The sequence below is a fragment of the Mobula birostris genome, chromosome 14 (genome assembly GCF_030028105.1).
Source record: "Mobula birostris isolate sMobBir1 chromosome 14, sMobBir1.hap1, whole genome shotgun sequence".
In the NCBI taxonomy this organism is placed as follows: domain Eukaryota; kingdom Metazoa; phylum Chordata; class Chondrichthyes; order Myliobatiformes; family Myliobatidae; genus Mobula; species Mobula birostris.
Genome location: NC_092383.1, coordinates 36,210,781 through 36,226,072, shown reverse-complemented (window position 1 = coordinate 36,226,072; position 15,292 = coordinate 36,210,781). Strand labels below are relative to the sequence as shown.

At 42.5% G+C, this 15,292-nt stretch overlaps 1 protein-coding gene across 4 annotated transcripts in view; it reads right to left on the bottom strand.

The window, feature by feature from the left end:
* Window positions 1-15,292, bottom strand: part of lrrk1 (leucine-rich repeat kinase 1) — a 209,902-nt gene that overhangs the window by 185,380 nt on the left and 9,230 nt on the right. For all 4 annotated transcript variants that reach the window (XM_072278376.1, XM_072278373.1, XM_072278375.1 and 1 more), the window contains exon 3: window positions 7,346-7,493. In XM_072278376.1, the coding sequence (XP_072134477.1) occupies window positions 7,346-7,403 (58 nt within the window). In that variant the 5' untranslated portion in view covers window positions 7,404-7,493. The remainder of the gene's footprint in view (window positions 1-7,345; window positions 7,494-15,292) is intronic.

The window sequence follows — 15,292 nt, the reverse complement described above, 5'->3', positions numbered from 1 at the left end:
CCCACCCAAGAGCGTATTACATCATGACCCTGAACACCCCCCACCCAAGAGCGTATTACTACATTGCTGCGTGTGGGGCACTGGCTTTTGTGCTAAATGATTGCACATTCCCCAAGATGTGACAATGACTCGACTTCAAAGATGTTTCATTGGAGTTAAAGCACTTTGAAACATCCTCTTATTGTGGAGGAAGCTGTCTTATTATGCATGCATAACAAAGAACTTCAGTTTCCAGTGGGAGATACGAGGGGTTCACCCGAAAGTGGAAGCTACTATGGTGACCAGATTGCACGCGGACAGGGTTGAGTGGCAGTTCAGTAATAAAATATGTTAATGCAAATCCATGCTAAGTTTGTCTTTATTAAGAACAAACATAATCAATACTAGGAAAATAGTTTTCACCCCCACCTTGGGGTGCTAGCTGTAAACTCCAATAACCTGGTTAGACTAGCTCAGGCCATGAGTATTTCTACAATGTCGGTGTCTAGAGTTCTGCATGAATGAAGCAGATGAGAAGCAAACATCACACCTTGTAGAAGAATGCTGTGACACTGAAACAGAACCACACAGACCTCCAGTGATCTTACACCTCCACATTCACAGTCCTAATGTAGAATTGTCAGAGCCACTGCAATTCATCCAGTGCCCTCGGGTATACACAATCATGTCTAGGAATTGTGCATCTATCTACCTTCAATAACATACTTCATTTCTAATTATTTACAGGATTGTGATGGGTATACAGAGATTGGGTGAACCCAACAGTTTTATTCTTAGGGAAGGGGAATTAAAAACTAGAAGGCAGAGGTCTATGGAGAGAAGCGAAAGATTCAGATTCTTAATTGGAATCAGGTGTATTACTGACATGTCATGAAATTTGCTCTCTTGTAGTACAGTGCAAAGATATTAAAAAATACCGAGTTACAATAAAATATTAAATAAATAAACCATCCAACAGAGGAATAATGAGGTAGTGTTCATAAACCGTTCAGTAATATGATGGTGGGGGGAAAAGAAACTGCCCATTGCAGGTCTTCAAGCTCCTGTGCCTTCTCCTCGAGGGTTTTAATGAGAAGAAGCAATTTAAAAAGGACCCAAGGTGTGCTGTATATTTGGAATGAGCTGCCAGAGCAAGTGTTTGAGGCAGGTACAATAATGACATTTCAAAGACATTTGGGTAAGTACATGGACAGGACAGGTTTATGGGGACAAAGGCCCCGCATGCGAGCAAATCGGACTAGCTTGTGGGCACTGTGGTCAGGGTGAACAAGCCAGACCAAAGGGCCCATTTCAATACTGATTTAACCTACAACTATTTCCTTGTAATGTGCTCCTGTTGCCCATTCCAGGAACAACAACCTGTTTAATACTGACTGAGTACCCTGCAGCATCATGCACAGTCTCGGGACAGGAGGACTCATAATAAAATATTACCCATAAGGCAAGAGAGCAAAATCAGGCCATTTGGCCCATCGAGTCTGCTCCGCCATTCGATCATGGTTGATCCATTACCTCTCTCAAACCCATTCTCCTGCCTTCTCCCCATAACCTTTGCACCCTCGTTCAACAACAACCTAATATCTATTCCCATTGTTACTCAAAACTATGACATATTATGAATACACCCAGCCCTCCTTATCTGTGGGGGATTGGTTCCAGGACCCCCCGCGGATACCAAAAAACATGGATGCTCAAGTCCCTTATATAAAATGGCGTAGTATTTGCATATAACCTACGCACATCCTCCCATATAGTTTAAATGATCTCTAGATTACTTATAATACCTAATACAATGTAAATACTATGTAAATAATTGTTATTCTGTATTGTTTAGGGAATAATGACAAGAAAAAAAAAGTCTGTAACACGAGACGCGAGGCGAGCAATGCTCAAACGATGAGTGCTGGAGAGAGAACTTCCGGGTTTTCCCAATCCGTGGTTGGTTGAATCCGCGCATGCGGAACCCGCGGATAAGGAAGGCCGACTGCACTATTTCTTAGACACACTCCCACTTCAATCTTTGAGCTGGCCCATTCTTGAGCATCAAGTCCAGCAAAGTCATTTCCATCAATGAACAGGAAAGACCAACCAAGCTACTTCACCCACCCACCCTTTGGGTACATCACCTCCTCTTTCCATTTCTGCTAAGTTTCATATTTGTATTGTTGAAGTAAAAACCGAATGGTACCAATATATTTAAAATTGTGTGTTAATTGAACCAAACTGGCATAACAGTGAATCTCCAGGACACATCTGAATTGGATGGATACATTTGCCACCATCCACGCTAAAGGTAACTACAGGGCAGATTATTATCTTTATGGAGGTAGATCAGGACTTTACACTCCAGTTGCTGAAAGAATTTGGTGCAGCAGATGGTTAAGGAAGGCCTTCAAGTACAGGAACAGGGATGATGTAGCAATTGTACAAGACCTGAGTGAGAGTGCACTTTGTGTCTTGTGTAAACACAAAATACTCTGCAGATGCTGGGGTCAAAGCAACACGCTGGAGGAACTCAGCAGGTCGGGCAGCATCCATGGAAACGGACAGTCAACGTTTCAGGCCGAGACCTTTCGTCAGGACTGAACAGGGGCCCTATACAGAAGGTGGGGGGAGGGTGGGAAGAAGTCGTCTTGTGTGCAGCTTTGGTCTCATTATCTCAGGAAGGATGCCCTTGATTGAAGGGAGCGTAAAGAAGGTTCACCAGCACGAGGAATTCTGCAGATGCCGGAAATTCAAGCAACACACATCAAAGTTGCTGGTGAACACAGCAGGCCAGGCAGCATCTCTAGGAAGAGGTACAGTCGACGTTTCGGGCCAGACTGATTTCCGCGATGGAAGGACTAATGTATGACGCAATTATGACTAGTGTATTTGACTCTTTGGGGCACTCCTTTGTCTTTGTGGATGTTTGCAAAGAAAAAGAATTTCAGGATGTATACGGTATACATTTCTCTGACATTAAAAGTACCTTTGAAACCTTTGAATTAGGCTGTTTTCTCTGGAGTTTAGAGGATTCAGGGGACTCATCAAAACCTACTTATGATGGGATAGAATACATGTAGCAAAGACTATAACTTGGGGTGACAGTCTAAGGTTAAGACTGAGATGAGGAAAAATCCCTTCTGACAGAGGGTGGCAAATCTGTGGAGGTCTCTGTCACAATGAGCAGTTGAAACCAAGTTATTAAATAAAATTTGTTTTTAGAGATGGAGGGGTCAAGGGCAGAGCTAAAGATGGCACCAGAGGGAGATTTCTCCCAGCTCATCAGCAAACAGTTCAACACTCACAACACGCTGGAGGAACTCAGCAGGTCGGGCAGCATCCGTGGAAACGATGAGTCGACGTTTCGGGCCGGAACCCTTCGTCAGGACAGAACAGTTCAATTCTTCCTATTCTAATGTATCTATTTTTCTTTTCAGGGTGGCTGGAGTCCTATCGGGATCTTTGATCTCACAATTACGGTTCTGCACAGCGGCATGTTCCCATTCTTGGAGCTTGCCGATCAGCTGCATTGTGGTATGCCCTGATTCGGCCTGAAGTCAGGTGACTTTGGGGTCCTGCACAGCTCCTGCGGACATGGATTCTCGCCGGACTCACGTGTAACGGGAGCCGGAAGATCGAAGACAGCAAGAGTGGTTGTCAGAGAGCTCGGCACCCAGTAATTGATCTGTCGATTCTCAAGTCAGGGAACTCAAAATTAAAAGTTAATGCTTCAGACTGACTGTAAAAATCAAAATGGCAACTGTTGTCCTCCCTGTCGCTGTGGAAGGAGCAATATCAGTCTTTCCCTTGTTAGTGAGAGAGATTGCCTGTGGGATGTTGGAATGTTAGTTTTTGATGTACTGTAGATCATAGTCTTCCTTTGGGTGCTTTCCTGTTGCTTGCATGGTAGGTGGTAGAAATGCTGATGCTTCATGCTAGAATAAATGGGAGGGGGAGGGGGGAGGGGGGAGGGGGAAGGCTGCTTGGTGCTCCTTGTGCATGGGAAGGGGGCAGGGGAGATTTGGAGTTCTTACATTTTTTTTCCTGTCATTCGTTCTTTGAGAGGTTTCTTCTGTTTCTAGGATGTCTGCAGAGAGTAAGAATTTCAGGTTTTATATTGGAACTATAGTGTACAAATGGAACTATTGAACTATTGAAGGGATATGGGGAGAAAGCTGGAACAGGGGACCAAAGTTGGAGGGTCCACCACGATCACATGGAATAGTGCAGCCTCACTGAATAATTTAATGGCCCACTTCTCGTTGTTTCATAGGTCTATATTTCAATAATTGGAAGAATTAGAGCAGGATTGTATCACCGAGTATGAAACCATGAAAATATTGAATACATTGCACTATTCAAATTCCTGTCAATGCCGACACTGGTCCTGTAGATAGGATTTTTTTAAAAAAAGAGGAAGAGAAAACTGGAAATCAGAACTGTTCAGCCTAACAAAAGTGGTTAGGAAAATGCTAGAGTGTTATAAAGGATGCAAGAATAGCGCAGGTAGAAAATATAAACAGGCATTCACAAAGTCAACATGGCTGTGTGTAAGTGAAGTCAAGCTGACAAATCTGCTGGAGTTCAATTATGTAACTAGTAGATTAGAGGAGGTGAAACCAATTCATGTGGTTTAGTTATATTCACAGCAGGCCTTTGAGAAAGTGTTATGTATGAAGTTACATAAAGAGGGACCAGGAAGTAATGGGACAGAAAGAAATATGATATTTACAGAGAGGATCAGTGTTGATCATATTGAATGGTCTAGTTCTACAATCTATTTATTTTTATTTATTGAGAAACAGTATGTAGTAGTCCCTACCGGCCCTTTGAACCATGCCACCCAGCAATCCTCCAATTTATTCCCAGCCTAATCACAGGACAATTTACAATAATCAATTAACCTACCAACCGGTCGGTCTTTAGACTGTGGGAGGAAACCCACATGGTCACGGGGAGAACGTACAAACTCCTTACAGGCAGTGCTGTGAATTGAACCCGGGTTGTCTGCACTGAAAAACGTTGTCCTAACCACAACACTACCATTCCGTTTTCCTTAATCTTCAAGTTAAAACATGGAGTTGGCAGTGATATAAGTATAGAAAATTGGCAGAGGGACTGGAAACAGAGGAGGAACCATTTATTTTTCAGGGTGACAGGATGTAATTTTCGGGGTGCTGCTGAGATCAGTGCTTGGGTAGTCTCTATATTAAAGAATGGTAGACAGAACAGTATGTAATATTTCTAAGTTTGGTAGCATCATTACAAGGAGGATACAAAGAGATTTCCAAAGTAACAAGATGAAAAATGCAGTCTAACCTGTATGAAAGAGAAGTCACATTTGAAACAGCTGAAATGTGAGGTTATCTGGCTGGATATGCAGAACATAGAGCAACACACCACAGGAAAAGGCCTTTTGTGCTCAATGACTAAACTAACCATGATGCCAATTTAAACTAATTTCAACAGCCTACACATGATCTACTTTATATGCTTCCATTCTCTGTCTGTTCGTGCACCAGACTTAATGCACCCGGCAATATATTGGGAAGTACTGACATGTAAAGGGATCTGTATGTCTTTGTACATGAGTCACTGAATGCAAAACAAGAGAAAGCACCAAATGTTTGGTTGGTCTTCACTGAAAGGGGACTTGAGTACAGGAGCAAGGTGTCTTACTGCAAGTTTAAAAATTTTGGGGATGACCACATCTGGAAAATTGTGTACACATTTGATCTCCTTATGCATTAAATGTTCACATTCCTGGAATGGTAGCGCTGTTGCATGAGCAGAGATTGGGCTGGGTAGCCCTGCTGCCACTAGAGACAAGATCTCATTGAAAGCCATAAGAGTTTGACAGGGCTCGACAGGCTGGATACAGGGAAGATGTTTTCTCTGGGTGGAGTGTTGAGAATGAGGTGTCACCATCTGAAGACAAAAGGCAAAACATTTAGGACTGGAATGAAAAACATTTTCTTCATTTAGAGGTCAAGCTGTGGAATTTTCTAACGCACAAGTCAATTCACTGAAGTTACTTAAGAAGGAGGTGGTCAGATTTCTTGACACAAAAGGAGCAGAGTTATGCTTTTGCAATGGATGATCAGACTAACTGGCAGAAGAGATTGAAAAGGCTGATTGGCCCCTATGTTTCAAAGAGGAAGAAGCATTAAATTTCAGACCCAACGATTTCAGACTTTTCATTACAATGTTATTGAGGGAAGCTGAAAAATGAATGGTGCCGTTATCAATCTGTTTCGCCACGGGAACGAGAATGGGAAGTTGTCAGCAGGAACACACAGGGAAATCCCATGCTAAAGTGAAAGAAAGATGTACCACAAACACCACACCGGATATTAGCAAATCATTGACTCATTGTCTCTGGAAAAAAATGGACATTTTTAGCTTTGAGTCACAGAAGTGGCATCAAGGTTCTCTGAATCTTTATTTGTAAAACTTGTATGTCTATGTTAATAAAATATATTAGTGAGGAGACCTTCAAGAATTGGTATTATACTGAAGAGTTCAAAAACCCAGGAAATGTGAAAGAAATTTCTGGCCTCAATTGTCTTGGCATCTGGACAGTACAGGAGGCTGCAGACAATTTTCCTATCACTTTCTGACTTATTCATGAAGCTACTCCACAGGTACACTGTATACTGTAGCAGATATGTTCAATAGCCTGCAACACGGTCATTACTCCAAAGATGATATAATAAGGGCAGGTCTGCAAGAACAGTCAGATTTTTTACTCTCGTTAATACCCTGTACATCTCATCCAAGCTTCTGGGCATCTTCTCCTTCCTTCACTCCACCAGCTCCCAAGGTAAGAGAGCAAGCACTCCCCTGAACAAAGTACTAGTAGGAGAGATTCTCCAGTCCAGGATCAAATTGAACATTTCAATAAATCTGTATAAACTCAAAATCCTGGTAGAGCCACGTAAAGTAGGGAAGCCTCCAACTCCATATGCCGCACAGACCCTTCATGTCCAAGAACCAACCAATACCCGTTGCCAAAAATTCTCAACACCACCCACCAACTCTTTAACCGGAACTTCCATGGGAAATTTTCTTACTTCACTGAATGGCCACGCCAAACTAATACTGAGTCATGTGTGGAAGTGGTTGCTTTCAGTGATGGAGAGGATAGGTAACTTCAACCCAAGGATGAAGCCAGCTCGGATGCCAAGATTGAGAGGGCTAGAGAGGGATTGGAGTGGTAACAGGCTCGAAGCCAAATAATTAAAACAAAACTTTTCTTCCATAATTAATCTATTCTTATAGTAATATAAACATTCAATGAAGCTATTTTATTAATTGCTAACACATTATATATAGTATATTTAAATGGTTACCACTTTACCCATTTCCTGCTCCACGCTGTTCTCACTGGTGTCTTCATGGCTGACATCCCAGTACATATTGGCAGTAGTTCCTTCACTGGTCTCAGAAGTTAAATCAACGTGTCCTTAGTTCATTGCTAACACCGTCTTCCTCCAATAATCTTCTCCCTGTTAAAAATTTTGCAGATTATTTTTATTTCCTCTGTGCAGCATTAGTAGTTGAAAAATACTCTGCGAGGACCCGTGTCTTAAGGGATTCCTTGATCAACAGGCTGGGGGTTTCTTGAGCAGGCTCCTCCACAAAGTCAGCAAGGGCAGACAGCGTGAGACAGACGGGGTGTGATTGGGAGCTGAGGTTGGGAAGGGATTGGAGGCATCTGATGTTGGCTGGAGGGAAGGGCTGACAGTGGTGAAGGACGAAGATGCGGAAGGTAGTCAGGAGAAAGAAGGTCCATTGTTGGCGGAGGAAAGGGTAAGTTGGGAGAGACTGACTGCGTGGTGCGGAGGGGGGCTGTTCAGGAGGTAGAGGTAGACAGAGAGAAGAAGAGTACACTTAGTGAGAGGAAAATAGTTTATGTAGGGCAGGAGGAAGGGACGATTGGTCAGTAGATGTTGAGGGAATGTGTGGCAGGCACTGAGGGAGGAGGGGTGGGGCTGGTCAGTGGTGAGGGGTTCTAACTCAAACTCAAATTGGCAAGTTCTTTTTTGAGTTTACATAAACATAGATATGTCACCAATCTACCCATTTCTGGGAGTTAAAATGCAACCCATACCCCTGGATAATTCCAATGTGAGGAATTTCAGCACTTACTTTGGCTTCAATGCCTGCCAGCTGGCCCATTGGCAGAAGTCTTCAAATCTAGTCCATGTTCACTAAGGTCATCACTGATCTGGTTGTACCAACTCCCCATTCCAGTCTACCCCAAGTAACCTTTCACCACATTGGATGTCAAGACTGTGCTTTGAGGATAGACTCATGGCCTCTCTCTATCTTCAGTGGGTGACTGCATATTTTTAAACACCGATTCCTAGTTTTAAATTCTCCCATGAGCAGAAGCATCTTCCCAACATCCATTACCAGTTTACTATTGTCACAGTACCAAGATACAGTGAAAATTTGTGTTTCACATGCCACCTGTACAAATCAGAATATAGTGTTATAATTACCGTTACAGAAAGGACAGTTCAAATAGACAAATCAGGTGCAAGGGCTATGACAAAATAGATTGACAGATTAAGAGTTTACCTTTATTGCACAAGAGATCTAGCCCCTTGAGAACTTCCTTGTTTCAATCAAGTTTCCTCTCACTCCAGTGGATACAAGCCAAGCCTATCCATCCTCTCCTCATGGACAACCTTCCATTCCAGGTGCTAAGTCTAGTAAACCTTTTCCAGACTGTTTCCAATATATACACCAGGTGTGGTCCTTTATAACTGAACCATAATTTTTCATCCCTCTTCCCTCCGGGAGAAGGCTCAGGAGCTTGAAGACTCGTACGGCCAGATTTGGGAACAGCTTCTTTCCAACTGTGATAAGACTGCTGAATGGACCCTGACCTGGATCTGGGCCGTACCCTCCAAATATCCAGACCTGCCTCTCGGTTTTTTTGCACTACCTTACTTTCCATTTTTCTATTTTCCATTTATGATATATAATTTAAATTTTTTATATTTACTAATTTGTACTATTTTTAATATTTAGTATTTGTAATCCAGGGAGTAGAAAGCACAGGATCAAGTATCACTGTGATGATTGTACATTCTAGTATCAATTGTTTGGCGACAATGAAGTATAAAGTACAAAGTATAACCTCACCACCTTTTATATCTGTTCCTCTAGCATCAGATACTATTCTGTTAGCTTTCCTAAATACCAGCTCTACCTGCATGTTAATCTTTTATGCAAGGGAAAGGTGATGAGATGGATATTGCTTTCACAAAATTTTATAAGGCATTTTGCAAGTTCTGAGGAAAATGCTCAATAGCAAAATTAAAAGCCTTAGAATAAAGGAGTGAAAGGCAGGAGTCATGAACGGGCTCAAAGAAAGAAAGCAGAGTGGAGATAAATGAATATTTTCAGATTAGAGGTTGGTAAATAACGGTGCTCCCCAGAGATTAGTGAAGAGTGCTGTTTTGCCATTGGTCGATGCCGGAACCAAGACAAGAGAATACAGATAGACTAGTCAAAATGATCAGAGAGGCGGCAGGTTTGTGTGAAGTAATACACATCAGTAGAAAGAACAAGGCAAGACAATATCAACCAAATGGGTGGGGGTGGGGGTGTGTGGGTGTGAGTGTACAAAAAGTCTCGTGCATTAAAATCCTTGAATGCATGCAAAGTTTCTAATGAGCAGTTAGCAAATCCTGTGGGGTCCTGGGAATTATATACAGTCACTGAGTACAACAGCAGGGAAATGAGAAGGGAATTTACAGATGGTCTAATATTGGAAGTCAGTGAGGAGACTTTAGACCACAGAATAATATAGATAATCTAGTAATTGCATCTCCCTGCCACCACTCAGGTCTCAGAACTTACCAGTAACATTATATTGCTTACTTTCTAACCTGTACTGTAAATACACCTTTTGCTAAACGTCAATCTTCTGGAGTATTTTATTATTCGTTAATTTATTTGTGGTAATGTTAAGTTATGTGGTATGTGTGAGTTATACGTACTCTGTTGTGCACCTTGGTCTGGAAGAACGTCGTTTCATTTGGTGGTATGTGTGTGGACAGTTGAATGACAATAAACTGAACTTGAACATGAAATGGGCAGAAAGTGGCAAAAGCAATTCAATGCAGAGAAGTGTGAGGTGATGCTTTGCTTTATTGACCAAGCCTTGGAAAGTAAAAGTAAGGAGGTTATGATGGGACCAAACACAATGCTATATAGACCATGGCTTGAGTTCTGCATAGGGTTCTGGTCACCATAGACTGAAACAGTTGATCATCCTGGAGAGGGTATTTCCCCGCCCCCACTGTCGGGGGGTGGATTTATGAAGATGTTACCAGAATTGTACCAATAAGGAATGAAATATCAAGCTAGGATTAATTTTGTTCGAGAAACTTAGGTAAGGTGTATAAAAATGTGAGGGGCATAGATGGGATTAAAAGAATCTGTTTTAATCGATATTTGGGTTCCAAAACAGGGATTTAAAGTAATATTTTTTTCTCGCCTCGAAGGTGTTAGGGTTCAGGAACATACAGCTGGAAAAGAGAAAAGCTCTTCACATTTATCATGGGGGAATACTTGATGGGCTGTGACTTGCAAGGCTATGGACCCAGTGCTGGCAGGTAGAACCAAACTGAGATGATCTTTTTTTTGACCACAAGATGCAAAGGACCAAATTACCTCTTGTGTGGTCAATTTTTTTTTAAATGGAGCTAAAAGCAGAGAGGCTCTGTTAAATCATCACTAAAGTACTGCAATCTACTCTGCACAGAGAGTGCGGAAAATATTTACTTGCATTGCTCCAGGGACAAGGACAAGGTGAGACTGGAGGACTTGGAGTTATTATCTTTAGGGGGATAAAAGGTGTTGAAGAGATTTGATAGATCTGGGCAAAATCATGGCAGATTTAGACAGAGCAAAAAGAGAGTGGTGTCCCATTAGCAAGTTCTTTAAAGGTCAGGAAACAGAGACAAGAAGTGAAGGGAAAAATACAGACAGGAACTGAGAAGATTTTGTTTTCAAATGGCAAGGAGGTTACGATCTGGAACTATAATATCTATAACTATAACTATAACAACAATATCTCCTCCACAATCTTCATCAGGACAGATGCACAACAGGCTGTGTGATTAGCCGCCTGCTCGACTCGCTTTATAGTTATGATTACGAGGTTAAATACAGCTCCAATGCCATATTTAAGTTTGCTGATAACACCACTGTTGTTGGCCAAGTTAAAGGTGGGAACAAATTAATGTAGAGGAGGGAGATTGAAAATCTCATTGAAAAACCTCTCAAAACAAAACATCTGATTACTGACTGCAGGAGGAGGAAACCAGCAGCCCATGAGCCAGTCTTCATCAGGGGATCAGAGGCAAGGAGGGGCAATAGCTTTAAATTCCTTGGTGTTTTTATTTCAGAGGATGTGTCCTGGGCCCAGCACATTAGTGGCATTACAGAGGAGGCATGGCAGCACCTCCACTTTCTTAGAAGTTTGCATAGATTTGGCATGTTTGGCACCTGAACTGGGTCCTTTCAGGTTTCTTGCTTTGTGGCTACCTATGAGCAAAAAAATCTCTAGGTTGTATAATTTATACATTCTTTGATAATAAATGTATTTTGAAATCCATAAGACCATAAGACATAGGAGCAGAATTAGGCCATTTGGTCCATCAAGTCTGCTCCACCATATAATCGTGGCTGACCCTTTCCTCCCCCTCCTCAGCCCTACTCCCCGGCTCTCTCCCCATAACCTTTGTTGCCGTGTCCAATCAAGAACCTATCAAGCACTGCTTTAAATATACCAATGACCTGGCCTCCACAGCTGCCTGTGGTAATAAATTCCCAGAATTCACCACCATCTGGCTAAAGAAATTTCTCTGCATTTCTGTTTTAAATGCACACCCCTCTATCCTGAGGTTGTGCCCTCTTGTCCTAGACTCCCCACCATGGGAAACAACCTTTCCACATCTACTCTGTCTAGGTCTTTCAACATTCAAAAGGTTTCAATGTGCTCCCTCCTCATCCTTCTAAATTCCAGCAAATACAGACCCATTAAATGTTCCTCATACAATAACCCTTTCATTCCCAGAATCAACCTTGTGAACCTCCTGGGAACCCTCCCTAATGCCAGCACATCTTTTCTAAGATGAGGAGCCCAAAACTGTTCACAGTACTCAAGGTGAGGCCTCACCAGTGACTTATAAAGCCTCAGCATCACATCCCTGCTCTTGTATTCTAGACCTCTTGAAATGAATGCTAACATTGAATTTGCCTTCGTCAACACCGACTCAACCTGCAAGTTAACATTTAGGATGTTATACACAAGGGCTCCCAAGTCCCTTTGCATTTCAGATTTCTGGGTTTTCTCCCCATTTAGAAAATAGTCCACTACCAAAGTGCATGAACATGCATTTTCCAACATTGTATTTCATTTGCCACCCTCTTGCCCATTCTCCCAATCTGTCCAAGTCCTTCTGAGCCCATTTCCTCAACATTACCTGCCCCTCCACCAATCTTTGTATCATTTACAAACTCGGCAACAAGGCCACCTATTCCATTACCTAAATTATTGATATACAGTATAAAAAGAAACAGTCCCAACACCGACCCCTGCGGAACACCACTAGTCACTGGCAGCCAACGAGACAAGAATCCTTTTACAGGTGTCCCCCGCTTTTCGAACGTTCGCTTTACGAAACCTCACTGTTACGAAAGACCTACATTAGTACCCTGTTTTCACTTTCAGAAGGTGCTTTCACTGTTACGAAAAAAAATTCAGCGCGCGATAAAAGGCAGCGCGCCCCGAGCAGCCGCTGTTCCCCGGATTCGGAACGGCATTGCTTAAACACGTGCCTGTGAGCAGCCGTTTGCAAGATGAGTTCTATGGTATCAGAAAAGCCTGAAAGAGCTCGTAAGGGTGTTACACTTACAGTAAAACTAGACATAATTAAGTGTTTTGATCATGGTGAACGAAGTAAGGACAACGTGAGTTTGGCTTGTGGAAGCTGACGAAGATGATGTTGAAGAGGTTTTGGCATCCCATGACCAAGAACTGACAGATGAAGAGCTGATGCAATTGGAAGAAAAAAGGATAACAATGGAAACCGAATGAGTAATGATAAAGTACGACTTTAATTTTGAAAGGGTACGTCAGTTTAGGGGATATTTACAGGATAGTTTGAGTCCTCATTAAAGAACTGTGTGATAGAAAAATACGGGAGGCTCAGCAGTCAAGCAAGCCTTCCACATCAGCCACAGCAGACGACGAACCTCGACCTTCGACATCGAGGCAGGCAGTCATAGGAGAAGATGAGCTGCCTGCTCTAATGGAAACAGGTGACGAGATGACACCCCAGTGTCCCACCACCCCAACCCCCAGGCCACGGACAGATACCGATTCGCAGAGAATGCAAAGGTAGCTGGGAGGCACACAGCACATCTTTAGGAAAAAAGCCGAAATAAATATGCTAATTAATTAGGTGCCGCCTACACATAATTGTCAGCCCAGATCAGAGACGACGCAATCGGAAATCGGCACTGACCTGGGCCGACAATTACGAGTTATGGGCGGCACCTAATTAATTAGCATGCTTGTTGCGGCTTTTTTCTTAAAGATGTGCTGTGTACCTCCCGGCTACTGCTGGACCCCTGCGTTCTTCGGGGCAGTGTATCACTCAGCGGCCCGGAGGGTGGGGGCCACTGCACCACCCAAACTCCGACAAGTCTAACACACCATCATCAGTGTGCTCCCTGTCTTCCCGATTCCCGTAAGTGATACTACACTGTACATACATTATTTCTACTTTATATCAGCTGTGTATTTTTACTTGTTATTTGGTATGATTTGGCAGCTTCGTAGCTTAAAGGTTACTGGAGAGAGTGTTCTTGCCAACAGCGCTTGCGTGAGATTTTTTGCCGACAGCGCTTGCTTGAGATTTTCGCTACGGAGATCTGTGCAGTAGTGATTGTGGAAAAGTATTTCTACTTTATATAGGCTGTGTATTTATCATATCATTCCTGCTTTTACTATATGTTACTGTTATTTTAGGTTTTATGTGTTATTTGGCATAATTTGGTAGGTTATTTTTGGGTCTGCGAACGCTCACAAAATTTTCCCATATAAATAAATGGCAATTGCTTCTTCACTTTACAACATTTCGGCTTACGAACCGTTTCATAGGAACGCTCTACCTTTGGATGGTGGGGGAAACCTGTATTCCCACTCGCTGCCTCCTACCAATCAGCCAATGCTCTGACCATGCCAGTAACTTTCCTGTAATGCCAAGGGCTCTTAGCTTGGTAAGCAGCTTCATGTGTGGACCTTGTCAAAGGCCTTCTGAAAGTCCAAATATACATCCATTGCATCCCCTTTATCTATCCTACTTGTAATCTCCTCAAAGAATTCCAACTGGTTTGTCAGGCAACATTTTCCCTAAAGGAATCCATGCTGACTTTGTACTATTTTGTCCTGTGTTACCAAGTACTCCATAACCTCATCCTTAGCAATTGACTCCAACAGCTTCCCAACCACTGAGGTCAGGCTAATTAGTCTATAATTTCCTTTCTGCTGCTTCCTTCCTTTCTTAGAGTGCAGTGACATTTCAATTTTCCAGTCCTCTGGCACCATGCCGGAGTACAGTGATTTTTGAAAGATCATTACTAATGCCTCCACAATCTCTACTGCTTCCTCTTTCAGAACCCTTGGGTGCAGCTTGTCTGGTCCGGATGACTTATGGACCCTTAAAGAAGAGTGAGCTTTCTGAGCACTTTCTCCCTTGTAACTGCACTCACTTCTCTTCCTTCACACTTCAATATTTGACACACTGCTAGTGTCTTCCACAGTGAAGGCATGCAAGATACTCATTTATTTTACCTGCCATCTCCTTGTCTCCGACCTCATTTTCTAGCGGTCCTATATCCACTCTCATCTCGCTCTTATTTTTTTTAAACATACTTGAAAAAGCTTTTACTATCCACTTTGATATTGTTTGCGAGCTTCCATTCATACTTCATCTTTTCCCTCCTAATGATTATTTTAGTTGCTCTCTGTAGGGTTTTAAAAGCTTCTCAATCCTCTGTCTTTCCATTAATTTTTGCTTTGTTGTATGGCCTCTCTTTTGCTTTTACATTAGCTTTGACTTCCCTTGTCAGCCATGGTTGTACTATTTTGCCATTTGAGTATTTCTTTGTCTTTGGAATACATCTATCCTGCACCTTCCTCATTTTTCACGCTATTGTTACTCTGCTGGAATCTCCTTCCAATTTACTTTGGCCAACTCCTCTCTCATACCACTGT